The sequence below is a fragment of the Manis pentadactyla genome, chromosome 4 (genome assembly GCF_030020395.1).
Source record: "Manis pentadactyla isolate mManPen7 chromosome 4, mManPen7.hap1, whole genome shotgun sequence".
Classification (NCBI taxonomy): domain Eukaryota; kingdom Metazoa; phylum Chordata; class Mammalia; order Pholidota; family Manidae; genus Manis; species Manis pentadactyla.
The window spans coordinates 78,312,501-78,340,208 of NC_080022.1; the positions used below are offsets into that span (position 1 = coordinate 78,312,501).

At 36.1% G+C, this 27,708-nt stretch overlaps 1 protein-coding gene across 9 annotated transcripts; it reads left to right on the forward strand.

Annotated features, from left to right (window-relative positions):
- The first annotated feature begins 827 nt into the window (after positions 1 to 827).
- On the forward strand, positions 828 to 27,535 carry CDC7 (cell division cycle 7). Of its 9 annotated transcripts, XR_005029064.2 has the most exons (14): positions 828 to 928; positions 1,637 to 1,814; positions 2,331 to 2,408; positions 8,329 to 8,412; positions 9,884 to 10,019; positions 14,038 to 14,131; positions 14,216 to 14,358; positions 15,257 to 15,506; positions 16,137 to 16,232; positions 16,988 to 17,166; positions 17,933 to 18,015; positions 20,214 to 20,363; positions 22,464 to 22,588; positions 22,822 to 22,999. XR_005029064.2 is itself a non-coding variant. In XM_036906571.2 (13 exons), exons 2-13 carry the CDS (start codon positions 1,700 to 1,702, stop codon positions 23,217 to 23,219), a joined length of 1,806 nt encoding a protein of 601 aa, XP_036762466.1. In that variant the 5' UTR covers positions 828 to 928; positions 1,637 to 1,699; the 3' UTR covers positions 23,220 to 27,535. The 9 variants fall into 9 exon arrangements, 8 of the variants coding, with proteins under 8 accessions (XP_036762466.1, XP_036762473.1, XP_036762471.1 ...); XM_036906571.2 differs by lacking the exon at positions 22,464 to 22,588 and having other exon boundaries at positions 22,822 to 27,535; XM_036906578.2 differs by lacking the exon at positions 22,822 to 22,999 and having other exon boundaries at positions 22,429 to 22,563.
- Positions 27,536 to 27,708: the final 173 nt, after the last annotated feature.

A 27,708-nucleotide genomic window follows, 5' to 3' on the forward strand; every position in this document is an offset into this window, starting at 1 on the left:
GCACTTGTTAGTGATGAGGAGCCCATTGTCCAGCCCACCTGGTCTGTGCTCCTGTGCCAACAGGGATGGGCCTCTTGCCAGGCCTGGGAGCCAGTCTTCCTATGAGTACTGCCCAGTCATTTCTCCACTCAAGTTTTCCCCCTCCCCCTCCAGTGGATGGGACCCACCAACCTAATCCCCCTTTGAAGGGCCCTACCCTATCCCTTCCCCTATCTACTTTTGCCCTTCCCCACAGCACATTTAGAATAATAAGATTAAAGGGAGCACACTGGTCCATTGGGTCCCATCATGGTGCTTCCTTCCTAGTATCCATCATATTCCACCTTATTTCCTTTAGAGCACTAATCAGTATCTGTAAGAATGTTGTTCATTTATTCGTTTATTGTCACCGCCTCACTGGAATTGGGCTCATTTCTGCTTATACATCCATAAGTAACCAGCGATTGCATTACTTGTTTGTTTTTTACAGAGAAGTAGGGAACTCAACAAAAAGAAGTAAAAGCAGTGAGTCAAGAGTGACTTTTATATAGAGAGTGCCCCATGTCCTGTGAGGCCACGCTATGTCGGGATATGCTAGAACCCCAGGATCTGGGGCTTTCCTAACTCTGAATTATGTTTTTTCCTGAAAATAGTATTGGATCCTTAACTGTATGGTTCATTATGCTTTTCAGTAAAGGCTTGTTCCCGGGCTTTACGTCTACCCGCTCTTTCAGCAGACCAAATCCTGGGGGAGGGAAGCCCAACCCCTGCGCAAGCGCGTAGCGGAGGATCCCGCGGCGCCGAGGGCTTTACAGTGCGCATGAGCAACTAGAAGCCGCGAGGCGGAAAGTATTGCGCAGGCGCGTTTGGTAGATTCGGTGAGTGGGAAGCTCTTGGAGGCGGTGACCCAGGCATCTGGGGAGCCACTGATGTCGTATTCTCTTAAACCGTGAGTTTCTGAGGCGTTCCGCGGCGCGGGATTATGAGGGATTAGAGACGAATTCTGGATCGTGATTTCGGTTTTATGGCAGCGCATTGCTCCCCAACGCCCCTCCGGGTCCCGCTGACCTGCGGCGGGAAAGTCTTGCGCCTGCGCACTAAGCATCCCTTGCGGTCTCGGGTCTGAGCGAGAAAAGTTCTTCCCTGCTGGGCTCGCTCCTCGCGCTCCCCGGCGAGTTCCATTCATTCCCTGTTCTCTTCGCCGCCAGCGCTCGTGGCCGGTATCGGTTTTCCACCAACTCGTACAGGGCCTTGGACGAGCCTTCTGGCTCTCCCCTTGGTGGGTAGTCAAGGGTTGCCCCTTTCAGCCCTGTTCCTTAGGTCGGCCGCTCTCCCGAGGCCTGTGCCTCGCCTCGGGCCGTTCGCCGGCAGGCTGGTGCGGGGCGCGCTGCCACCTCCGTGCCCGCCACCCTTTCCGCCGCCTCTAGATGCTGAGGAGGCACCCGGACGGTGAAATTTTCCCGTCGGCCCCCCGCCGGTAATTTCTGGAAGGCGAACGGAAACCTTAGAAATGGCCCAGTTTTCCTTCCTTAGAGAATTTGGACATACGGTGCAATCTTAAATGCTTGCCCCGTTGGGGGGACAGAGGCATTTCTTAGCGCTTGGTTCAGTGAGTGACGCAGATTTCTCATCTTCACCAGTATTCTGACTTTCACAGCTACTTTGCTCCCCCTGTGGACATGACCCCTTAGATGGCATTTTGCATCCCACTTGTTTTGTGATGGAGGCGTCTTTGGGGATTCAGATGGATGAACCAATGGCTTGTTCACCCCTGTGTGACCGATTTCAGGCGGAAGGCTCGTTTAAAAAACATGAGCAGAATTTTAAACTACCAGGTATGTGTTGATGTACAGGCAGCAATTCTGCAATTTCTATTATTAAAAAAAAGGCAAAACTTCCTGTATCTTCTAGCGAGTTGCATGTTTATATAAGAGCGTTTTACAAATCAGAAAAGCTCCCTGGAATATAGATTTAGGATTTAATTGCATTTTAGAAGAATTGTAGTTCAACCATGTCATTTCAAGATGAAGTTGCTAAGTTCTAAATATTAGTGATTGTCCAAGAAAACAGTTTGTTGATAACCAAACTATTTCTGTTCTCCTAGACTTGTATTCTTATCTTTACTCTTCATACTGCATAAAGCTTGGATTTAGAAATTGATATTGGAGGGATTTTCACTTAAGTACTCAAAAGCAGAGTTCACTGACAAAAATAAATGAAAAGTTGGTAGCAATAATAAAGCAGAAGTGTCATTTGACCCTAACCCAGACCTTAAGGTGAGAGGTAGAGGATCAAACAGTATCTGCATTTGATCTTGTACACTAAAATGTGCACCTTTCTTCCTATTGTAGCACAGTGTCTGGGACAGGCATTTAATAAATGTTTGATAAATAGAAGAGTTCCAGTTGACTGTGTATTTTTCCTAAAAGGTACCAAAATCATTTTCATCTTTGCCTTAAGCGTATTTAGTACTTGTCCAAAAGATACTAGTTTTGACCTTTCATCCGTGAAATATACTTACCCACTACAAAATAAACTTGAACACCACCCTAGAAAAATGACATCGCATGGTTTTGCTTTAAACTCGTCTTTGATGTAGAAATAAGTACCCTTCCTGATATTTTTGGTGATGAAAGCCGCTATTATCCAGTTACCTATACTTAAAACTTCAGAGTTGTCTTCGACTTAGTCTGTCTTACATTCTTTTTGTTATGTATGGCATTGCCTCTTCTTCCCACTCCCACTTCCATCACAGTAATTTGTCACCTTATACTTGGCTCCTGAATACAAAGCTTCTTACCTAAACTGCCTGCTTTCATTTTTTTTCTATTCTCCAGTTCATCTTGTACACTGCTAGTAGAAAATGCCAGCTTCATTCAGTTCCATGCATACTATCCCTCTTCTCTTCCATTTTTCCTGGAGTTAGCTGTTTTACCTGTTTTTCACAGTTCAACTTTCCCATCATTGAATACATAACACAGTCATAGTAATTTTTTAGCACTCTGTGTATTTTGTCTCTTCAGTTAAACTGTAAGCTTCTTGAAGGCATTATCTCATATAGCCCCTAATGTATGTTTTATATGAGGCAGAGTGTATGAATACATGAATCTGACTTGGTTCTAGCTTTAGATGAAAGCTACTATTTTGATTTTCTTCTGAAAACCTGGGAAATAAAGAGTGAGGTGAATTTTCTTCCAGATTTCTTAAGTTTTGTGCCCTTCGTGTAACAGGATGTTGAGCATTATAAAATAGCACCTTTGATAACTTACAAAAATGCTTAAGTTTTATTCATATGGTTATTATATGACCCTTAATAAAAGCTAAAGTTATATCAAAGATAACTTTAATAAGGAGTAAAACTAATGAGATCCAGGCACATAGCTGATCTAATGTGATTAACTTTCCTTTAATGGAATAACTTGAATTTTGTGGCTTTTTCTGTATCTTTGTATTCCAGAACCTAACAGCATCTGGCATATAGTAGGTTCTTGAAAGTATTTGAATGAATGGTTTAATGCAAGGGTATGAACTAAAATACTTAGTGTAATGGATGAATAGCATGGACTTTTAGGATATTTGTCAGCTTTTATAACTTTTTTTCGGATAAAATTGCATATGCTTATTAAATAAAATTCAGAAAGTATAGAAAGTCAAAATCAAATATTAACACACTATCCAGATGTTGTTACTGTTGACAGTTATGTATGTTATATATACTATATATTATATAATGATTTGTTATATTCCTTTAGTCTTCCTGTACATACAGAGATACAATTTTTTTAAAATTTAAGTGGGATCATAGTCAACTTATTTCTTATCTCCATTTTTACTTAATATATGTCTTGAACATTTCTTATATAATTAAATATTCTATAGCTTGATTTAAGTTGACTAATATTCCATTGCATAGTATAATTTATTTAATTGGCTTTTTCTTAATGAAGCCTTAGATTGTTTTACATTTTTTCCCTTTAAGAAAAATGCTACAGTGAATGAAGTACCTGGCATAATACTGGACCAAATGTTTATTCTTTCATTCTTTCAGTAAGCTTTTTTTTTTTAAGTATCTGCTGTATGCCAAGTTTAGTCAAGTGATGAAAATCTGTTCAGTGAAATAACTAAGTGTAAACTGTTCACCAAATGTCTCTTCCATATTCTGCCATATTCTGGAAGTACACTGTAATGCTTTTGGTGTGTTATATGGATGCTCTTAGCCCTTGCTTCTAAAGTGGCTTTAGAGGTACCATATGGTGTACCTGGGACAGATCCAGTTTATGCCTGTTACCACACTTGTAATTATTATTAGCACCCCCTTTCACTCTCAAGTGTCCCAGTTTGGGCTAAATTACATGCTCTTCCTAGTTTTAGGAAGTGTAAATCAGGCAGTACATGAAGCTCCAGAGTAAGCATGACATATTCCTGGAGTATCAGTTTTACTCCTTGGTAAGTAGTTGAAAACATCTCATTTATATGATGAATATTACATGTCTGTTATGTGCAGGTACTTTTTTACTTGCTGGGATGAATCAATATATAAAACAAAGATCAGTGCCCTTCATCTGAGGGAAACAAACAATAAACAAAAGAAATAAGTAGTATATTCAAAGTGATTAGTACTGTGAATAAAATGTAGAAGGGAAGGAGAGATAGGAAGTATGGCGGGTAGGAGATTGCAATTTACTAAGTGTTATTGGTCAGAAAAGGCTTTATTGTGGTTAACATTTGAACTAAGACTTGAAGGTGGTCATGGAGCTATGCAGGTATCTGGGGAAGAGCATTACAGGCCAAGGAAACTGCAAATGTGAAGGCCCTGAGACAGGAGAGAGTGCCCAGCATTTAGGAATGGCTGGAGGTCATTGTGACTAGAAGTGGAAGGATGATGGTAGTAAAGTCAAAAAAGAGGTGTGAAGAGAGGAGGTAGTTTTTTGGCTTTTACATGGACCAAGATGTGAAGCTACTAGTGTGTTAGAGCAAAATAGTGATATAGTGACTTAGCTTCAACAGGGTAATGGCTGCTGTGTTATGAATAGACTACCCAGCAAGGGTGAAAGCAGGGAGTATAGTTAAGAATGCTATTGCTGTATTAAAGCCACTTGACATATTATGTAGCAAAAAAAACTCACTTAAAATTTCAGAAAAGAAGCCTAAATGTTCATGCGTAAAATATGGACATTTAAATAATTTTTAGCTTGTGGGCTTGGAAGAGCCTTCCTCTAATCCTCAAAATATATACTTACTGGTCTCTGCCTTTAGTAGTGTTTTCCAGCTTTTGACATGAATGCTCTTTTCTGCTGTTTACTTTCATCTCCCACTTTAGAATTTGAGGATTTTGCATTCACTTTGGTTGTCAGGAAGTTTTACTTTTTGAAAATGTCAAAGTTGTTCTATAGCAACAGGAAACCTTAATATAAATGTATTTTGAGTTTTGTAAAGATAGGTAAATACATAGTGAGTAGTGTGGAAGCACATTGAGCTTACATAGCACACTATCTTCTTATATATATATATTTCTCTCTGGTGATTTCTGACAGCCAACCAGTAACTCAGCTACCAACTGCTAGCTTGTGCTTGCTTAAGCAAAGGGAAGTTCTAAATGTGGAACTCATGGGAAAAACTTAGACTTTTATACTAGGAAGGGAAAGTTCATCTAAACCCTTTGGTTTTACAAGTTAAGCTGAGCACTAATGTAGTTCAATGGTAGGAGTTGAATCCAGGCTCTCTTGTATATCAGCACTGTCCAGTAGAATTTTCGGTGATAACAGAAATGTCTGTGTTATCACATGGTTAGTACTACTGAGGAAATTAAACTTAAAGAATTAGTAGACGGTACAGCTCTTTATCATCCTTCTACAAAGCTTTTGGTACTATTAATCAAGAACAAAACACGCACACAAACACTTCGTTCAATACATGTCGTAATAGAAAGACTACAAACAGGGTTCTTAAAATACTTCATCATATCTAAACACCATTGATTGTAAAGTACACTATTTTATGTACTGCTTAGAAATGCTGCCAGTTAGACTATGACACAATGCTTTCTTATCACAAAGAATTTTATATTTATTGAAAGTTATTTTAGACCTAATTGGACAAATAATTTGTGATCTCTGGTACATACTTAAAAAGGAAAATAAACATTTCAGATATGTGTCTTCTGAATCACTTTTTGTACTTGGACTCATCAGTACCTTATTTTCCCTTTCACAGTATTATTCTCTGTACATTAGTGATGCAGAATTTCTTTGAATACATTTGTTTTAAAAAAAGCCATTGTTAATGGACTCTTAAGAGACTAATTATGCGGGCCTACATTTTATTTCTGCTTTACCACCTCTCCCCACAGCCATTTGGCTGTTAAGGGTTCAAATGTGAACGCTTCTAAATGATTTCTTGGATTTTCTTCAAGTCACTGATAACTATTCTGTGTTTTGATGATGACTGACAATTTTAAGTTGGATCCCAATTTCAGAGTTGTTTTTAGAATCAAAGAAAGGGAATGTCAAACTGAATTTAACATTTTAGTGTCCTTTCATGGTGCCTTTGCTGTGAAGCTGGTTGGAATTGACACTCATTAGGAAAGATTGTAATTGACTGTGGCAACTCTTGATTGCTAGAAAACCAGCTTTTCACCCAGGCCTTGATTTTGGTTTCTAGAGTATAGTAGCGTGGTAGCTTATTGAAGTAACTGCTTTTGTCTGGCTTCACTGTTGTAACTAATAAACTTCTGTGGTTTTTTTGTTTTTGTTTTTTCTTAACAGCTCTCTTTGAATGGCCATAATGATGGTAGTAATTAATTTATTCAACAAATGTGCCAGGCACCATCTAACGGGAGGGGAGCTGAGAGTGTTCTGTGGGGAACTATACAGACGGAACCTGCACTAGTAGAGCTTATGTTCTAGTAGGAGGAGGCAGACAGGAACAAACAAGCAAGAAGATTTTTTAGTGGATACACAGGGTAATGTAAGGGGAGGAGTGCTGACTTAAAGAGGATGTCAGAAGAGACTGGCTTTCACTTGCCTGAAACTGTGCCTTTCTCTTCCTCAGCCATATTGAATTTCATTATCTCCCCCCTTCTCTCCCCCTACCATAGTCCATACCTTTTTCCTTTTCTATGTCCTTGCACACATAGTTCCTTCTTCCTAAAATGCCTTCTTCCACTTGGTAACTGCTTCAGAACACAGCTTAACTGTGTCACCTACAGCTTCCTGGCACCTTCAGAAGTGTTCATTCCCTTCCTGCTCCTATCTAGCATTATATGCATTGCTCTATTATTACAGTTATTGCCTTATATTAAGAGTGAGCTTACAGTAGACTAAGCTCCTAAACAATGGGGCTACACTGAATTTGTTCACTTTTTAAAATATACCCATTGCTGAAAACACAGTGTTGTTAAATGAAAGAGTCTATACAGACATACCAGCAACACCTCTGTGAAATGGGGCAAATTATTAACTTTCCCTAAATAGAGTTTCTTTACCTGAAAAATCAGGGTAGTAATTCCTGTTCTACCAATATCACAATGCTATTGTGAAGATCTAAAAGGTAATACATGTGAAAGTGCTTTGAAATATCTTAAACTGTTAAACCATGCAGAGTATCATAGCTTTAAAAGTAGCTAACGCTTGGTCTAGGTATTGTAATAAAATCAAAGGAGTCATATGTAGGTCTCTTTTGTATCCAGTAGTTTATCTCATTTTGTATTATTGCCTTTCCTTATTTTAACTGTGTATGTTTTTGTAAAAAGCTTACATTTATTTAAAAATAGCAGTTTATCTTCTGGCAAGGATAGAGGATACTATTGGTATTTCAGACAATTTTTTAAAAATATTTTTTAACAATCCTGAGATCTTTAGGAAACCTGAGAGCATTAATACATAAAATATTTCCAAGCCTGTAAGATTTTGTATCTTCAGAGGAAGGAAATTGTTTTCAAGAAGAGTGCATTGTGTCCTTGTCATGCCATCTAGTGATTGCAGCACAAATTGTTTAGTTATTTTTTTTTAAATTTTATTAGAAAGTTACTTTTTTAAGTATAGTTATTTTTTACATTGTGTTGTATTTTATGCAATGGCAATGTATCTGTTAGTATGTAAATCCAGAGTATAGAAATTTAGTGTGTGTGATTCTGTGATTTACCAGTTTTGTCTGTTAGTTCAAGAGGTATGTGTGAGTTACAGCACATTGATGAGGTTTTAATTATTGTTAGATTTCAAGGTTTATTATAGCTATTTTTAAATTTGTAATTTATTATTCATATTTTAGGATTTCCTGGAGTTTTTTTAACTAAGAAAAGTATAAAATACACTCATTAATTATGACTATAAATTCCTTTTTCCTTGATAGGTGTTAAAAAAGATATTGAGAAACTTTATGAAGCTGTACCACAGCTTGGCAATGTGTTTAAGATTAAGGACAAAATTGGAGAAGGTAATTTGGGATGTATTTTATTATCTTTATAAGGTTTTTTTCCTTCTATTTTCCTTTGTATAATCTTGATTTTCATTATTTCTTACTGAAAAATTTACTCCTCTCAAAAATATTAAGGCCATGGTTATATTACTAATTGTGGTAACAGCATTTCTTTTTTCCCCGGAAATAGTGAAAGAATAAATATTTACAGTAAAATGAACAGTCCTATTTTAATCTTTATACTTTATACATTAAAATATTGACATTAATAGTATATTGGTAATGATAATTATTTATTCCATCAATGGGAAATGAGAAATTTAAGATTCAAATGGGATTTGGTCAAGAGAAGCCAAGTATTTTTCCTCTTTCTCCATTGCAGTTAGGTAGACTTGTACATTGAAACATATATGGAACCTAAAATGGCAAAATGATGAAAACTATTTACAATATTTATAGGATGGTCAGTATTGACATAAATACCATTGAGAGACTGGCAGTCATGTTGATTGAATGAAGGGTAAATTTGGCAGAAACGTGAAGGGAATGAGAAGATAAAATATAATAGAACTTTTTGGTGGCTATGTTGGGAAATGCCTAAATAGTGTAAACTTCCATTTACTTTGTTGCTTGTTCTTCCACAATGAAAAGTGTCAGATGAGAAAATGCTGGATCAGAGAAGCTGAAGATAAGATGAGTTGTGATGTAAGAAGCAGATTTTTACATCTTTTTCCTTACATTTCTTAAACACTGACTTAGTGTTCAAAACCTTTGTTCCAGAAAACACTGATGTCCTCTTAACAAATGGTAGTTATTCCTTGAAAGGAAGAATGTGTCATAAGGCTAAATAAGTTTGGAAATGTAGGATATGTAGCCTCCTTTTGGTTATTTATGATGTACTTTCACACATTAAAGTCTCTGAAAAATTTTGTCATAAAGAAATCTATTATCTGATTTAACTCAGAATTTCTCAAATTCAGTTGACCACCAAATCTTTTATTTTTTTCTGTTTAGTTTAGTGTCAAACTTAAAAGCCCAGGTGTTTCTGTCACTGTTTTTTCCTAAGACTTCTAACTGCTTTTCTGCTTCTGACTGACCTGTATTATCCAAGTCTTAAAAAAAGTAATTACAAGTGGCAACTTCAGTATTATGGAAAAATGCTTAATAGAATGGATCATTCATAACCATGAAAATATTTTATGCTAACCCAGTTAAAAAGATTTACTGTAGAGCTTTCATAAATTAATATACCCCCTAAAGAACTGAGGACAGTTAGGAATTTATTAAGAATTGAAAATAAGTTCTCTTTACAGATGTGTTCATTCTTTGTGTTCAGTGTCATTGAAATATTCATATTCAGTGCCATTGAAATATTAACGATTTTGATAATTTTATGGCTTTCAAACAGTTTTTAGGATCTATGTTAGCATTATTTCATTAATATTTTAAAAAACCAAATATTGAAAAAATCTAACAAATTGTTTTACAGGCACTTTTAGCTCTGTTTATTTGGCTACAGCACAGTTACAAGTAGGACCAGAAGAGAAAATTGCTCTAAAACACCTAATTCCAACAAGTCATCCTGTAAGGATTGCAGCTGAACTTCAGTGCTTAACGGTGGCTGGGTAGGCAATTTAAAGATACTTTAATAGAACTAGCCATATATAATTTTTAAGATTTTTTAAGTAGACATCTAACACGGGTGATAAAATTGTGCATGACTTAAGATTCTTCATCAGTAGTTGTGGTTTGGTAGCACTTTTCCTCTAACACTGGAATAGTTTGTTATATTTAGGTTAACTTTTAGAGTGGATGTCCCTTGAGGCTCAGCTTGATTTTCTGTTCCCTTACTACTTCTTTTTCTAATCATCCTGCCAAATCATAAACCTTGGCTTCCATGGTGTAGATATGTTTTAAAATGTCGGGAACTCAAATTTCATATCTCCCCAGCTATTGACAGCCTTATCTCCTATTTTATTTTGAGCAACAGAATCAAATGGCATGTGTTTCTCATTGGTCTCTCTGCTCGGTCATTCCTGTCAATGTGCAGCACAGTGTATGTTCTACTGCACAGCTACATAGACACTTCTGTTCCCCCTATTCTGCCATCCCTCTTCTAGCTGTTCCATCATTTTTTTGCTCCCCTTCACTGCCAGACTTCTCAGGGATCATCTACATCTACTGTTTTCACTTCCCTACCCTCTTTCACTATATACACAGCTGTTCTCCGTGCTAAACTGAAACTACTTTAGGGCGAGTCATCCATGACTTCCATTTTGCCAGTTCCTTTTTCTGTTCACATGAACTAGGCAGTGCATAACATAATTGATTTGAATCATTATCTTTAGACTGTTGTACTGCTACGTATTCCTGGTATTCTTCCTGCTTTATATGGCCTTTGGTTGTCCATATCCTTTTCCAGATCTTCCCTTTCTACCTGACCCCTAAATGTTGGAGTTCTTCAGTGCTTGATTCTGCCTTTCTTTCTCTAGACTCTTCCTAGGCAGAATTATATATTTCTACATGGCTTTAAATGTATAGTAATGATTCCCATAAGTATGTATTTAGCCTCAGACCTTTAACTGTGGAATTTCTATATCCACCAGTATATTTGACATTTCTATATGAGTACCTAATAAACATCTCAAACCTCATATTCCAAAAACTAAATTTTAATCTGCCTTACCTGCCAAAAAAAACCTCAACTGCAACAACCTCTTTTCATCTACCCATCTCAGCAAACGGCACCATCTTTCCTAAACTACATCCATCACCAAGTACTGGCCATTTTGCCTCCAGTTTATGTCTAAAAACCCATCCATGTCTTTCTGTCTTCTTAACCACTATCTCAGTTCAAGCGTAGATTACTACAGTAGCCTACTTCTCTTGCCACCCTAATCCTATAGTCACAAAACAGCCAGAGTGATCTTTAAAATAGAAAAATATGCATGTATATAATATAAGTTGAATGCTGTTAGTACCACCATTTAAAATCCTTTAATGGTTTTCCAATGTACTTAGGAAAAAAAATCCATCCTTATCTTCTCTTCCCACCTCCCTCATCACTGTGCTCCAGTTTCTTTAGTTCCTCAAACGTGTCTCAAAAGCTTTCTCACCTTAGAGCCACTATGCATACTGTTTCTCCATTTGGGAATACCTGTCTCGGCCTTTCCATGCTGACTCATCTTTCTGATCTGAGCAGGTATGGCACCACTTGAAGGAGGTCTTCTCTGAATTAAATTAGGTTCTCCTACTTGTTGTTGTCACAGGACCTTTGATCTCTTTCAAAACCCTTATCATAATCTGACATTACTTGTTACCTTGCTTATTATCTGAATTGTCCACTAGGTACTAAATTCCATGAGGGAGAAATCATGTTAATTTTAATTCACCTTGCATCCCTAACATCTAACATAGTGTCTGGCCAATAACAGTGCCCCCTGAATATTTATTGCGTGAGTGAACAAGCCTGTATCTTTGTTTCACCCTCTGCATATTAACAGAGGACAAGAGGATGAGGTAGCCTCTCTAAGGCATGACTGCATACACTGTAGTCCCCTTAATGCCACACTTTAAATTCCTTTTTCCACAGTTTGAATGTTCCCTTTACCACTTTTTCTTTGCCTGTACTTTTAGAAAGTGCCTATTAAAAATATCTTTATCTGTTTTTGCTTCCTTTCTAGTACCAGCACTGGCTTTTCTTCTTTTATTTGCTAGATACTTATCTTTATGTTCTGCTTGCATTGAATCATGTTTTCCCTCCTTAAATCCTATTTGTTGGCTTCCTCTTTGCCACTTAATTTGCTCTCTGAAAGTTTTCCAGTTAATTCCTGTATGCCAAACTAAAAGCCTTCCCTCTGTCCTCACTCTCTTTGACCCCCATGCTTATCCTCCCTTTCTTTAAAACTCTTCATACGGCTGTCCCTCTCTGGGCTTTTTGATCCTTCCTTGTTTTGATTTCCAACTTGAGACTTTTCCAAGACTCAGTTTTCTCTTATCTCTAGTCGTTTTCATAACTTCAGGTGTCATACCTTTAGATGTCATAGCTTCAGGTGTCACTTCTTTGCAGGTGTTATCACTGACTGCTCATGTAAGATTTAGCCCCTTATCTAGACATATTTATCAAAATGATGAGGTCTTGTTTTTTCAATACTAGTTTTCCAGATTTCTCTACATATTTTGTTGATATCCATGTTGTTTTACTCTCTCAGGCTCAAGATCCTATTTTCTTTTTTTTTTTTATAATTATTTTTTATTGAAGGGTAGTTGACACACAGTATTACATTAGTTTCAGGTGTACAACACAGTGATTCATCATTTATATACATGATAATTCTAGGTACCAGCTATCACCATACCAAGTTGTTACAATATTTTGACTATATTCCTTATGCTATACATTACATCCCGGTTACTTATTTATTTTACAATTGGAAGTGTGTACTTTTTTTTTTTTTTTTTTTGTGAGGGCATCTCTCATATTTATTAATCAAATGGTTGTTAACAACAATAAAATTCTGTATAGGTGAGTCAATGTTCAATGCACAATCATTAATCCACCCCAAGCCTAATTTTCGTTAGTCTCCAATCTTCTGAAGTATAACGAACAAGTTCTTACATGGAGAACAAATTCTTACATAGTGAAAAAGTTACATGGTGAACAGTACAAGGGCAGTCATCACAGAAACTTTTGGTTTTGCTCATGCATTATGAACTATAAACAGTTCAAATATGAATACTCATTTGATTTTTATACTTGATTTATATGTGGATACCACATTTCTCTCTTTATTATTATTATTTTTAATAAAATGCTGAAGTAGTAGGTAGATACAAGATAAAGGTAGAAAACATAGTTTAGTGTTGTAAGAGAGCAAATGTAGATAATCAGGTGTGTGCCTGTAGACTATGTGTTAATCCAAGCTAGACAAGGGCAATAAAACATCCACGTATGCGGAAGATTTCTCTCAGAACAGGGAGAGTGAGGTTCTAAGCCTCACCTCTGTTTCAAGATCCTATTTTCTCTATTTTCCTCATATTTTATGAGGCAGGGTAGCATCGTGGCTAAGAGCATAGATCTGGAAAGAACTGCCTGGATTCAAATCCTGGCTCTATAACTTTCTGGTTTAGTGATCTTGAGGAAGTTCCTTAACTTCTTTGTGCTTCAGATTTCTTCTCTGTAAAAAAGGGAGACAAAGTAATAGCACTATCCTCAGAGAGTTATTGTGAAGCTTAAGATTAATAATTGAAGTGCTTAGATCAAAGCTTGGCATAAAATGAATGTACAATAAATGTCAGCCTCTATTTATTTATTTATTTATTTCTGTCTTATCTGCTACTAAGGCTTGTTAATTCATTTTCATTATTCATCTTTTCTTTCTCATTTGTCACTTCCGCAATTTAAACTATAATTACCTCAAGTTACTATAGTAACCTCATAACTGGTACTGTTTTGTTTTTTAAAAACCTTTTATCTTGTACAAGTCAGCTAAACGTGTATACTATCTTGTATGATAATGGTTTTAAGTCAGTTTTCTAGGTAAAATGAGTTTTCTAGGTGGAATCGTATTTTTAAAAAACTGGACATAAAGATTCAGTTCATTTGACCTTTGCTCTGAAGTTCGTTGTGCATATTTCCACTAGGGGGCAAGACAACGTCATGGGAGTTAAATACTGCTTTAGGAAGAACGATCATGTAGTTATTGCTATGCCGTATCTGGAGCATGAGTCCTTTTTGGTAGGTTTTAATATTTTTTGAATTTTCATTAGCTAAATATTTATTCAAAACAGTTTTATGACTTTATTCATAACTTTATTTTAGGATATTTTGAATTCTCTGTCCTTTCAAGAAGTACGGGAATACATGTTTAACCTATTCAAAGCTTTGAAACGCGTTCATCAGTTTGGTATTGTTCACCGTGATGTTAAACCCAGCAATTTTTTATATAATAGGCACCTGAAAAAGTAAGTATGGAAAGTTACCAGGATATATTTACACTTGAATGAATTTGTACTGTCAAGTCCATCTCTTAGTCATAGCACATACAGCGACAGCCACGGATTTTTCTGTTTCAAATTTGCATTATGATTGGGCAGGGGCAATAGAGTGAAGGAGAAGATAAAATTGTGTTAGTGTAGCAGCATACATCATTTGATGTACCATGGCTCAGTAGAAATAGCACTTAGCTGAGAGAAAACTTACAAAGGGTCTAGTCTTTTTTGACCTTACACATTTCTCTTATCTCTGGGCTTCATTTTTCTTTTCTAGTAAATAATGAGGTTGGATCACATGATAGCCAATCTCCTGCTTCAACACTAAGGTTCTGTTTTTATGTGTGTTTATATTATGTATATGTACATCTTTTTATGCTGATAGAGACATTGTAAGCTGAAAACTTAAATACTGCTGTTTATACGATGACAAGAAGTATATGACAAGAAGTGTAGAACTGTAACTTCTTGGGCTTTTCTTGACTTTTTCTTCAATTTTCCTTTAAAACCATGGGTTTATTTTTATTTAAAACTCGTTTAGTTAAAACTTTATCTGCTCTGATGCCATCTCTGCCACTGTCAGGGTACCTACCGAGTGGTTGTATTCCTTGTCTGCCTTATCAGCATAGCCACTGGAAAACGGAGGAAAGACTTGATGTGTGTGAGATACATCTTTCCTTAATTTCCATTCCTTGTTGCTAATAAGTCTTTATCTTGGCTGTAAACTTACTTTTCTTTTTTAAAGAAAGTTATAAATCTTAACTGAGCCAAGAAGAATTACAGTTTCTGTATAGACATGGTTTAAGTATATTATGAAGCTACTAAGTTTTAGTTGTTACAGAGAAGTAAAATTGCTTACTTTTTTCCTTAGGTATGCCTTGGTAGACTTTGGTTTGGCCCAAGGAACCCATGATACAAAAATAGAGCTTCTCAAATTTGTCCAGTCTGTGGCTCAGCAGGGAAGTTGTTCACAAAATAAATCCCACGTCACAGGAAACAAGATTTCATTGAGTGGCCCAGGAGCACCTAAGGAGCTGGATCAGCAGCCCACCACAAAAACTGCTGTTAAAAGGCCCTACACAAATGCACAAATTCAGATTAAACAAGGACAAAATGGAAAGGTTCTACCTCTTTTATTTCTTAAGTACTAGTATGGTTTTAAAAATGGACTCATTCATCCAACAGAGGAAGATACAGTACTAGGTTAATACCTGCAACTAAAAAAATTCTTTTTATTTTTTATATATTCAGTTCATTAGATTTCACTAAGACTTGTAATGGATCTTTTGTACCATTTCAGAACTGAAATTTACTTGGTAGATTTCTAATTGTAATGTCTTTGTCATTATAATTACATTGTACAACAAAAATAGGAAATAATAAATTTTCCCTGCATGCTATGAAGTTCAGATTAATTATCCGTTTTAAAGAAGAACATTAGTTTTAGGGGAAAAATTCTGAAGTGTCTATCTCCATTTTAACTGCACAGTAAAATGTAACATTCATGCAGGTGGTTTTTAAATTTTTTTTAGTTATATATATTTATGGACTATGATAACATTATACTGATGTTAAGAATTCTGTCTAGACTATTTTCTCCTTTCACAGAAGTGTTTTGGTGCCTGAGAATGACTTGAATACAGCTGGTTTTGTTTCATGTCCTTAACTCTTTTCAAAACTATGGCAGAGTACAGCTGGCAGAAAGTGTTACAGATATAATCCTGTTTTCCTTGTTTTTGTTGGTATTGTAGGAGGGATCTGTAGGCCTTTCTGTCCAGCGCTCTGTTTTTGGAGAAAGAAATTTCAATATACACAGCTCCATTTCACATGAGAGCCCTGCAGTGAAAGTAAGTAATGTAGCTTAATAGTGCAATCAAGTCAGTGGTACACTGAAGAGAATTTAGGGAGTAGCATTCATTATCAGTAAGTTTTTTAAAGTAAAGTTTTGCTTTAGCAGAAGGTATTACTGCTTAGAGCATCTAGTAAACACTTTCTCCAGTTTTTTTCTAAACTCTTCTGGTGGAATTTTTCATTATTTTTGGTTCACTGACTTGCTCTTTCACTGAAAGAGCATTTAGAACAATTAAGGCCTTTTCTCTTAGTGGCTAGAATGTGAGCTCCCAACAACTAACATATTCCTGACACACAGTTCATAGTGTAAGGTGTTTGTAAAGTTTACAAAATTGTCACTAATGTTAAATGGTTTTAAATTGATTTACAATGACTTGTAACAACTAAGTAGCATGAGCAACAAACTAAAGCTGATTTTAGCCAATGTAATTGTGCAGTTTACAGTTCTGAAATGGAGTTAGACACTAGAACATAACTGTTTTGTACTTTTGTAATACATCAGGAGAAGTTGTAATGAAGTATGAATCAAATATTTACAAAACTAGGACTAGTTAGTAAATTTTAAGATGTTTATTCAACAGAAAAAAACTAAGAAGACCTTAAATGTTTTAATAGACAAGTGTTTACAGTCCAGTAGCACACTTCAGCAGTTTTAAGAGTTATATTTCCACTATTGCATTTTGCCATACTAACATTAGAAAGTATAGTGTTAAATATAATGAAAATAGGAAATACGGATTTTCTTTTACAGCTTATGAAGCAGTCAAAGTCTGTGGATGTGCTGTCTAGAAAGTTAGCAACGAAAAAGAAGACTATTTCTACGAAAGTTACGAATAGTGGTGTGATGAGGAAAACTGCCAGTTCTTGCCCAGCTAGCCTGACCTGTGATTGTTATGCAACAGATAAAGTTTGCAGTATTTGTCTTTCAAGGTAATGTGTTTTGATGGTGCTATAAACTCACCGGCAGGCTGCCAAACAAGATTAGGAATTGCATTGATTGTGGTGAGCAGTTGATTAGTGAGTGAAAGGGAAAACAAGTTCTGTGAACTACAGAGGCACTAATGCAGAGAGGTGTACTTTGAAGAGCAAATGACAACTGTTGTCATATATTCTTCATTTGGAAAACACATTTACTCTTACATGCAAATAATTTTGGTGGGGATAGGGAGAGTTTTTTTGACTTGTACATTTTGCTTGCTGATTTAATCTTTTGTTTTCTTTCTTTATTTCTTCTGCCTTTGTAGAATAACCAGAACCAAATAATAGAGCTACTCTTTCACTCCTGCTCTAAGCCACATAAATTCCTCCCTTCCTTTTAAGACTTTGATTAGCTTTCACGAGCTTTTCCTGATTAACTCAAATATATAAGTTAATAAATATATTCGTAGTTAATCACTCCATGCAGAAATGAATTTTTATACTTCTGAATTCCTAATGTATTCTGTTTTTCTGTTGTGGCTCTTGTCATCTGTGGATACCTAGAAGTTATCTTAAAACCTGGAATAAAGCCTAGTAACTAGTGGGGTGGAAGAGTCTAGTAGAAGTAAAATCTAGGATTTTCATCACACTGGATTATCTTTTACTTTATAATAATTTTTCAAGATGTCAGAATGTACTATGAACAAATCAATGAACATTATTTTTTGGTCTTAAATAATTTAACTTAACTAGAAATACCTTACTTCATCATCATAAGGTGGCAGCAAGTTGCTCCTAGGGCTGGCACTCCGGGATTCAGAGCACCAGAGGTCCTGACAAAGTGCCCCAATCAGACCACAGGTATGTTGCACTAGAAATACAGAACCCAACTAAAATTAGTTGCCCCATGTATATTTTATTTATGATCTTCTATTGTATGCCTATTTTCTGCTTTAAATTACATGAGTGACTCCATACAGCTGGAGTCAAAATGCTATTTATGAAAGTTTCTAATCCTAGTGTTGCCTCCCCCCTCCTTTTCTTCACAATTTTTTTCTATGGAATTTTGCTTACCTATTTAACAGATGCTTTTAACATCACCTTTGTGGGGAAAAAATTGTGTTTGGTGGTCTTTGTTAACTTAATACTTCCAGCATTTTATCTGTTCAACTAATGCTGAAGTCTTCTGTAATGCACATATGATGGTGAGTTTGATTCACATTATTTTTTGTTACTGGGCAAACAATATAATTGCATTATAAAGAGTTTTGAATTTTAAAAAATCCATAATCTAAAAAAATTGTCATGAAGCCAGAACCCACGAAACATCTTAATTGAATAGATGAATCCTTCTATTCACTTGGATTAAGGACTTGAAAGAAATGCATTCATTCATTGTCTGTATTCTCTACTTGCTAATAATACACAAAATGAATGAAGCCATCTGCTTACACTCTAGTAAGGACACGTTCTCAAATAATTATAAAGTAATCTGTTGAATATGGTTATGAAATTTATGTGAGGTATTTTAGGGATGTCTATCCTTACCTGAAGGGATTCCTTAGAAGGAAGTTCATAGAAGAAAGAATCTCTGAGAAGAGCATGTACACTGAGTTGGGCAGTGACACTGAGGCATGAGTGGAGAAACTCAAAAAACAGCATGGTCTATCATGCTGGAAACTAGAAGTTTAGTTTTGCTAGAAAGTAAGGTAGAAGTTGAGGAATAGTGAGAAATTAACCTAAAAAGAGGTAGATATGGTCACACTTAGACAGCTTGGACTGTACCCTGTAGGTGTTGGAAAGTTATTCAAGGGCAAGAGATAGTAATAATTGTGTTCTAGGTCATTTTGACAGGTGTGCAGAGAGGTTAGGTTTTGGAGAGTGGTGGCCTGCAGTGTCCAGGTGAGAGATGATGAAAGCCTGAATGAGGGCCTTTGTAAATAGGAATTAAAAGACAGGTGAAGTATTGGAAAGGCAAAGCCCGGTGGATAATTGGCTATGGGATTTGGGTATGGGGTGGTAAGGGAGAAAGCATCCAGGATTCCTAGCTTAGAGGACTTGGATGGCTACCAGTGACTGAGGTGGAAAGTAAAGAAGTAACTGGCTTACAGGGAAACATAAGGTTGATTGGGGGCATAATTGGTTTGAGATATTTGTGGGTCATCCAGATAGAGATGTCCAACAGAGCAAAAGTAAGTCTGAAGCTCAGGGAAGTCTGGGCTGGAAATACAGTTGAGTATCATTATTATATAAATGGTAGTTGAAATTGTGAAGTGGATGGGGCAGTCAGGAACTCAAGAACCTCAGCATTTCTCAGGCTTGGAGAAAATGTTGGAGCAGGCGCATGTGCAAAGGTAACCAAGAAAGGCAAGAAGATAGAGTGGCCAGTGGAGTAGAGAGCAAATAACTTGCTCTGATACTGTTTGGTGATACTAGGACGCCTATAGTTAGGACAGAAAAAGTCCCTGAAAGAAAAAGTTTTCTTAACCTGAGGCTGAACTGGTCTTCATATTAATTGCCAGAATTCTAGAGATTAAAGATTGTATAGCAAAAGTCAGAGTTAGCACCTGGCTGAAGAATAGGTTATAATGTTAAATTCCTTTCATTAAAGTGAACCACTTTTACTTCTATTTTGTGTAATTCTTATGGAACATCCAGATTTTTCCCCACATAGCTATTTTTGGATTTTTTTTTGATCTTATAAAATATGCATTTAATGTAGTGCTTTCTAATGATGAAATAGCCCTTTAAATTTACCAATATGTTGTTCAAGAAAGAAAACATTGTATCCTGTAATAAGGATGTTAGACCAGGGAGGCTGAATCCTGAGATTACATTAAAAACATCTGAGAAACTTTTTAAAAATACTGTTCCCAGAGTCCTACTCAGAGCAATTAAATGAGGATCTTTGAGGGAGTGGGCCTTGGCATCTGAATATTTTTGACTCTCAAGATGATTTGAATGCACAGTAAAGGTTGTGAACCACTGATATAAAATTGATATAAATTGGCTTCTGATGCTCAAGTTACAGATTTGGATTTTTTTGTTTTCTGTCACAGCAATTGACATGTGGTCTGCAGGTGTCATATTCCTTTCTTTACTTAGTGGGCGATACCCATTTTATAAAGCAAGTGATGATTTAACTGCTTTGGCTCAAATTATGACAATTCGTGGATCCAGGGAAACTATCCAGGCTGCTAAAACTTTTGGTAAGCCTTTTTATTACTTTAGTACAAAACAAATGTCTTGGATTTCCTGCAAATCACTCAAGTTATCATGAAATTCTCTTTACCAGTAAACACACTTTGTGTTCATAAAGTTCTCTGATGTTAGGTAGAAAATACATCACTTACTTGAAAATTAATTGCGTTATGTAAAAATAATTTATCATCACTTCTATACATTTAATCATTTAATCTTACCAAGCACAAAGCACTACACTTCTCCAATATTTAAAGTTCAACAATGTTTTAATTTGTTTATTGTATATTTATTTTAAAAAATCAGGTGCTCTTGGACCTTACCTAGATGATTTTAGTCTCTGTACTAGCAAGTAAAGAGTTAATTATAATACAGCATGATAAGGACTATAGTAGGGAAGATAATAGAATGTGTGTTAGTTACCAGGTTCCTCAGGGTGTGGTAGCAGAGAAGAAATGTGAAGAGAACACCTTTACTGATGGAGTAGTATTGTAAGCGTATGTTGGACATGGGGAATCATCTCCTTAGCTATGTAAGTTCTTGTACTTAAAGACTGGGATATGTAGTGTACTTCATAGGGCACCTGAGAATTACCTCAGCCTTGCTCTGGCCAAAAACTTGAACTCAAATACACCTTGTGTTTATTCTCTATGCACAGTTATAGTTAATATTTTCCAAAGTGGATGGCTGCCCCACAATGTAGACCACCCCTTTGGAACAAAATTTCATCAGCATACCTCAAAAGTAGCTGGGCTGCGTTGTACCCAGCCTCAGGATCGCTGATTCTTAATCAGGGGTGCCTATCAGAATTATCTACAGAACTTCAAGAAATCATATGCCTGTCTCACCCCACTCCTTCCTGGAAAATACGGTACAGAAAAACATGATACTTAAGAAGGGTCTAGGCTTGTTAGTTTGAAAAAAGTGATTTTGATAAAGAACTGCTGACTAAGAACCATTGCAAAAATGATTGTCCCTTGCTTAGGCACCAGTGCCACAGCCTAATCCCCCAGAAAATATTGGTAGTTGTGAAGAAAGCTCCCTAATAGAAGCTTATTACTTAGAGTGTTTCTGCAGCAGAATCAATCCACAACTTGGACCTTTCTTGAACCTACTTTAAGAAAATTTTTTCATAGGATAATACAGTGAAATAATACATACATACAGGGAAAACAGCTGTGACTGGAAAGCAAGATTGAGACGTTGGAAATTGTATTCCTTTCTTACATCAGTATGTTTATTCTGAGATGCTGAGATGACTGCGAAAACTTTCCATTTACTATTGAAAAATGTCATGAGAGTTGATGAACATGAAGTTTACCAGAACACCAAAATATTTTGTTGATGAACTTAAATCTCCCCCATTTGTAGTAGAAGTTATAATGAGGACCAGCAATGGAAGTACAACATTTGACACAAAATCATTTCAGGGCAACTGTCATGACAGTAGTGAAGACTTCTAGAGATTTATCATTATAATGCTTACTCTCATATTTAAAAAATAATAATGCTAAATAGTACTTATTAGTATGACTTCTGTAGTTATTTCAGTCAAATCTCACTATAACTTCGGGCTGCAAACTGGATTCAAAACTTCAGCAGCTGTGACAGTTTTCTTCCTAAGATACAAAGAAGTGTTTGTTTGAGATTAGCAGCAAGAGTATTTGTACTTCTCTTGTGTGGAACCTGCCCCACTGTCCTCAGCAGGAGGTGGGATGACCTGGCTCCATTGTGGATTGTTATTAAGTGCTTCTGGATTTGTGTCAAATTCAGGAGAAAAATCTTAAGCTAAAACAAATGTGTGACACATAGTAGTCTGTAACAAAATATGTTTTGAATGAATGTATTAGTTTATTTTCCCTGAATAATAAGCCCTCTTTTTGGTCATGTAAAAAAATAATTTAGGTATATTTTGTGACTTTGGGAGATGGTGTACACATACTGTTAATTATTTCATGACTTCAGGGTAGCCTGTATGATAGTAGTATAGTAAGTGAGATAGACATAGTCTAGCAGATGAGACATTATATCAGTTATAATACAGGATAGCAAAAGTAATAGAAATCTTCATAGGATGCAACAGAAGTTTAGAATGTCAACTCTGCTAGCTCGCAGAGACAGGAACCACATAGCCAAAGGCATATAGCAGCTTGGAAGGGAGAGGAAGTGGGAGCTGCAGCTGATTAAAGATTACAGAAGGAAAGGATGACACTGGAGAAGTTGACAAATTCAAGTGAGTACCTTACAGAGCTTAGTAAGCCACTGCTTGCTGCTTACTGTCGCCCACTCTATGATTTAATACCTTCAACTGTGCAATGCAAAACAGAACTTAAGTATATCATGTGGTGCCCTAATTCATACTCATTGTAAGTGCATACACAAAGCACATGGTTGGACTTGCATACTGCTTGGGAGCGGGGCTTCTGATAGATTCAAATAACAAAATATGTGTATTTTTTCTTTTAGGCAAATCAATATTGTGTAGCAAAGAAGTTCCAGCACAAGACTTGAGAAAACTCTGTGAGAAGCTCAGAGGCATAGATTCTAACAGTCCCAAGTTAACAAATGATATTAAAGGGCCTGCTTCTAATGACCCAACTTTTTCAGAGAAAACTGACCACAAAGCTGCTCACCTCATACAAACACCTCAGGCACAGCTCTCAGGGAATTCATTGTATGAAGGGGACAGTAATGGTGGCTGTGGGGGTCATTTTACCACGTACACAACCAACTTAGAAGGCTGGGATGAGGTACCTGATGAAGCTTACGACCTGCTTGATAAACTTTTAGATCTAAATCCAGCTTCAAGAATAACAGCAGAAGAGGCTTTGTTGCATCCTTTTTTTAAAGGTATCAGCTTGTGACTATCGTTCTTCATTTAAGATTGCTGATGTGTATTGTGAGGTGGGGTGAAAAAGTTATTTGTAAAGCCATGAATTCTTGACAAGAGACTAGGGCAGGATGAATATTTTAAAATTTAAGTATTTGTGCTTGTGACAGATTCTAAAATATGGATTAAGATTATTTAAGATGCCTGGGCTAATTCTTTGGACTAATAACATGATCTATGAGGTAGATCTACCCAAGTAGAATCAGATCTTTAGTTTCCCTAATTACTTGTCACTCTGCCATATGCAGAAAAAGGAGCAGTTGTGGTCTAGTACGTAGTGGTTCAAGGTACAGATCCTAAAATTAATGGATGTGATAGAGATTAAATGAGTCAAAAAACATACTTCATTGGTTTCTTTGAACTGTGTTTTCTTTTGTAAAACTCAACCTGGTGCTGGTGCTCTAATTATCCAGTAAGTAAAGATAATTTCCGCTTCTAGAGGCATGTATTAATACCTTTTATGAACACTAAGACAGTGAAAAAATGCAGGGTTGGGGGTAATATTGCTTAAAATTGAATTTAATGTATCTATTGTTGAAAGTATTTTGTGAAGGCATTTTTTTGTGTGAATTGCCATGTTCTTCTTAATGGTTTCTCTCTTGATTTTTTGGCCTTCTCTACTGCCACCCAGCACAGTCTCCTTGGAAAAAATACAGTGCTTCCCACAAAGTTTCTGGGTACTTGGTTAAATACTGCATGTGTTTACAGGTGGGAACTTAAAACAGTGCATAATAACCTGGTTGATAAAAGGGGCAAGCTGTAGGACCAAAGTGAAGATTGGATAGTCCAAAATGCTTTTATTTTTCTTTAAATGTATGTTTTTTTCACACCATCTGAGGTATAATTAGGTAGCTGCTAAAAGGGAAAATGAACACAGAATCTAGAATATTATTGGAGATTTCTTTTCCTCTGCCTAGAGCCACCTAGTTCTCCCTAAATACCTTGTTTTGACTAAGTTGGTCTTGCTAAGAGAAGGTTGATTACTGTACTCTTTAAGAGTCTTGGGTGAGTTGAGAAGAAAGTTAATGAAGTAGGCACCTTAGAAAAGGACCAGAGAAAGAGGGATGTGTATTATTACTGCCTACCAAAATGATGCATATCAGACTTCCGTGGGACATAAGTCGGGGTGTAGGTCTGCTAAGAAGTTTCCCACTTAGTAGTCAGAATGTGGAAACAGCTTCAAGACATACACTATTCATTTTGTTATTTTGAGCACTGAAATCAGTATGTCTACCTACTCTACTTGGTAAATATAATATACATATATATATGCCATTTCAATTGATCTGCTCTGTCTTCTCATGTTGTAATCTTTAAAAAAAAACTAGAATGTTCTTGAATTTGTTTAATAAAGTTACCCTTTTTAATATTTCTTATGTCAGACTACTCATTTGAAAAATACTTGAGGAAAAAACCAAGGTATTGACCACAGTATTTTCCTTCTCAGACTGATGAGTGCTCTCTCTTCAGCAAATAATAGAGTAACAAAAATTGGCCTGATTGAGGTGATTCAAGGAAAGATAGAAATAGATTTTTTTGTTTTCTAGAAAAGGTGCTCATTGACTTCATTTTTAGGTTGTCACAAGTAGTAAAGCAATAAAACCATCTCATTAACCAAAGTGAAGTTTTAGATAAAAAGGTACTCTTATGTAACTCAGTCCACTTAACATATTCTTGGAAAATTAATAGGTAGAAAAATGTAACTACCAAACGTGTAGGGAAGGAGATACTTTCTAAGAAAGTTTAATATTGAGGGCTGTTGGTTTAGCTTTCCATTAATGTCACTTTTAGAATAGAACTTGGTTGATACACAAGGTGAGGTAAAGGGAACTAGTGTTTTAAAAGATATCCAGTATTACAAATTAATTCTCACAGAATTTAAGTCCCACTAGAGAATGTTGCCTCAATTTTGGGTGCTGTATAGATAAAAAGTAGAAAGGAGCTTCCATGTGCGTACTTTCAGATTTTCCAGCCTTCTGGATACTTTTTTATAATGGCAGATACCTCCCTAAGAGATCTTTAGTAGGCAGAATAGGCATTCCTAAGGAACGATAGAGAAGGTAACTAGTTGATGCCATTTCCTATTATTATGGAAGTTCCCAGAATATTTAGCTATTTTTCATTGTCATTGCTTTTTAAAATTCTTACTGTTCAGACTCTTGAGATAAAACTGTTAAGGGTGTTTTCATTTAATAAGAATTAGACATTTAGAACTATTAATAACAAGCTACAAGTATTGGTTTTTGAAACAGGCTGCAGCTCTGTAGCATTTTTAATGAAACTTTTCCTTATAAGGAGATGATTATGGTTGCCTTAATGACCTAAATAAAAATGTGGCTCAAGAGTGGTTATTCCAGAGAATTCAACTTAGTTTATTTCAAATCTGAACAGAAGTCATCAAGTGATGTTAATCTCTTATGTTTCTGGCATCAGCATTTTAGGAACAAGATGGTGTTGCAAATGCAGAATATTGATTGCATAAAGTCTTGAAACCCACAAAACTCAAAGGCTTAGGTATTAGTAATTTCTTCTGTTTATGTAATTTCAGCCGTTCGCATCACCGAAAAGATATTTATCTTAAGAAACTGGGGCTAAATTTGTCGGGTAATGCTGTCTGCCAATGTCTGCAGATGTATTGTTTCCACCTACATTTGTGCGTGCTGTTTGTGGTCTTTATAAAGAACTGTATCTAATATCGGGTGGAAATGTCAACTCTTCAGATTTTTTCCTATGTTCTTAGAACTGATGTTGCAATTTCCTGATCTTGTCAAAGGATGTGTTTGAACTGTCTTACTTTCTTGAAAGGTGGATATCATCACCCACATACTAGATAAGTACTCAGAAGTAGTTAATGCTGTGTCAAATTACAGCAAGATTTTCAACAAAGTAACCACAAAGGTCAGTGCTAAGACAAGTATTTAGTAAATAATGATATGTTAGATATCTAAAATGAAAAGGCAGTTGCAAGTTGGGCAAGAAAATTATAAAAATGAAATTCTGGAAAGTGATTGCAAAGTAGTCTGAGCTTAATTTTACTGGCTAAGTTTTTTTCAGTAGAAGAATATTAACTAAAAGAATAAAATTGTCCTTGACCCCTGTTATGGATGCTTTAAAAATATATTAAAATGTGGAAAAGGATTCAAAAGGATAAGCAAGAAACTTATTTGGAGAGTGTATACATAGCTTTTGTAAAACAAGGAAGATGACCAGAAAGCAGATGTGAATGGTTTAGATATGTGTTTAAGCAGGCACCAGGTGCAAAATGCTTTTTAAATTTAATACTGTACACTGCCCTAGCCCTTAAGCAGATTCCATCTTGGGCCCTACTGATGCATTTCTTTGAGGAAAGTAACAGGTTTAGCATTAGGAAGTTCAGTGCTGCCTTACAAAGGAATATAGAGGAATAACTGGCTTCTAAATTCATCTCTGGTTGCAGATTTAGGGAAGGCCAGTGTCACTCCTTGTAGTCGGGAACCTAGAGCAGTCAAGGGATGGGCCTCTTGACATCCTGAAATCAACCCTAAAAGCACTGTCAGCTAGGGAGTGAGTAGCACAAGTCAGAAAATGAAAGAGCCATCTGATAATTTCATTCTAATGAGAATTTTTGCATGTCTCTTATCTACATCCTATCAATGCTGCGGTTTTATATGTGCGTATTTAATTATGTGTTCACCCTTTGTGTAAATTCCTTCTGTAACTTCTCTGAAGACTGTAGTATATGATCTAGAAATGATGATGAACAAGGACAAGACTAAGACAGTAAATCAGAAACAGATGTATGGCTCTGAAGCCTCACATTGTTATTTAGCCCTATCCTTAAGTAAAAGCACCTCCAAATTTCTCTAACACTCATCTTAATACTTTTTTACCCAGTAGAAGTTTCTTTATTCCTTCTGGCATGTTGCTGGTCTACCTACACTCAAGTGTTCTGATTAAAAACAAAACCAGTCCCACTGTATGTGTGTGTGAATGAGTGATCTTTATACAAGAATTAGCAATGCTGCTTTACACTTCTCCCCCAAGGTTTATGAAATGAATGTCTGTCCTGTGAGTGTCTCTTCTGTCATTTTAACTTATTTTAAAACTCCATAGATAAGTGGCCCTATCAAATGTGGACTCCTCATAAAATGGAAACTTATTAGCACTTTTATGTATAGAAATAAACACCAGTGTCTTTTTGTTGTGTATTATGAGGAAGTGTCTTTCTAGTTTGTCCCTATATAGTGTGACTAGACTAGTCCCTGGCATTTATTGAGTGGGTGTTCAATAAATATTTATTAAGTGATTGCATTTAAGTTATGTGTCATTAATTGCTTTCCTGGCCAGATATTAAGCCAAAAACCTTTCCTAATTAGGGTGCCCATTTTTCTGTTTGGTACAATCTACTTGCTAGGTAGTGATGCCAAATGGTAAGAAAAATGAAATGTCTCATTACTCTTCACATGATCTCTTTTTCAATACCC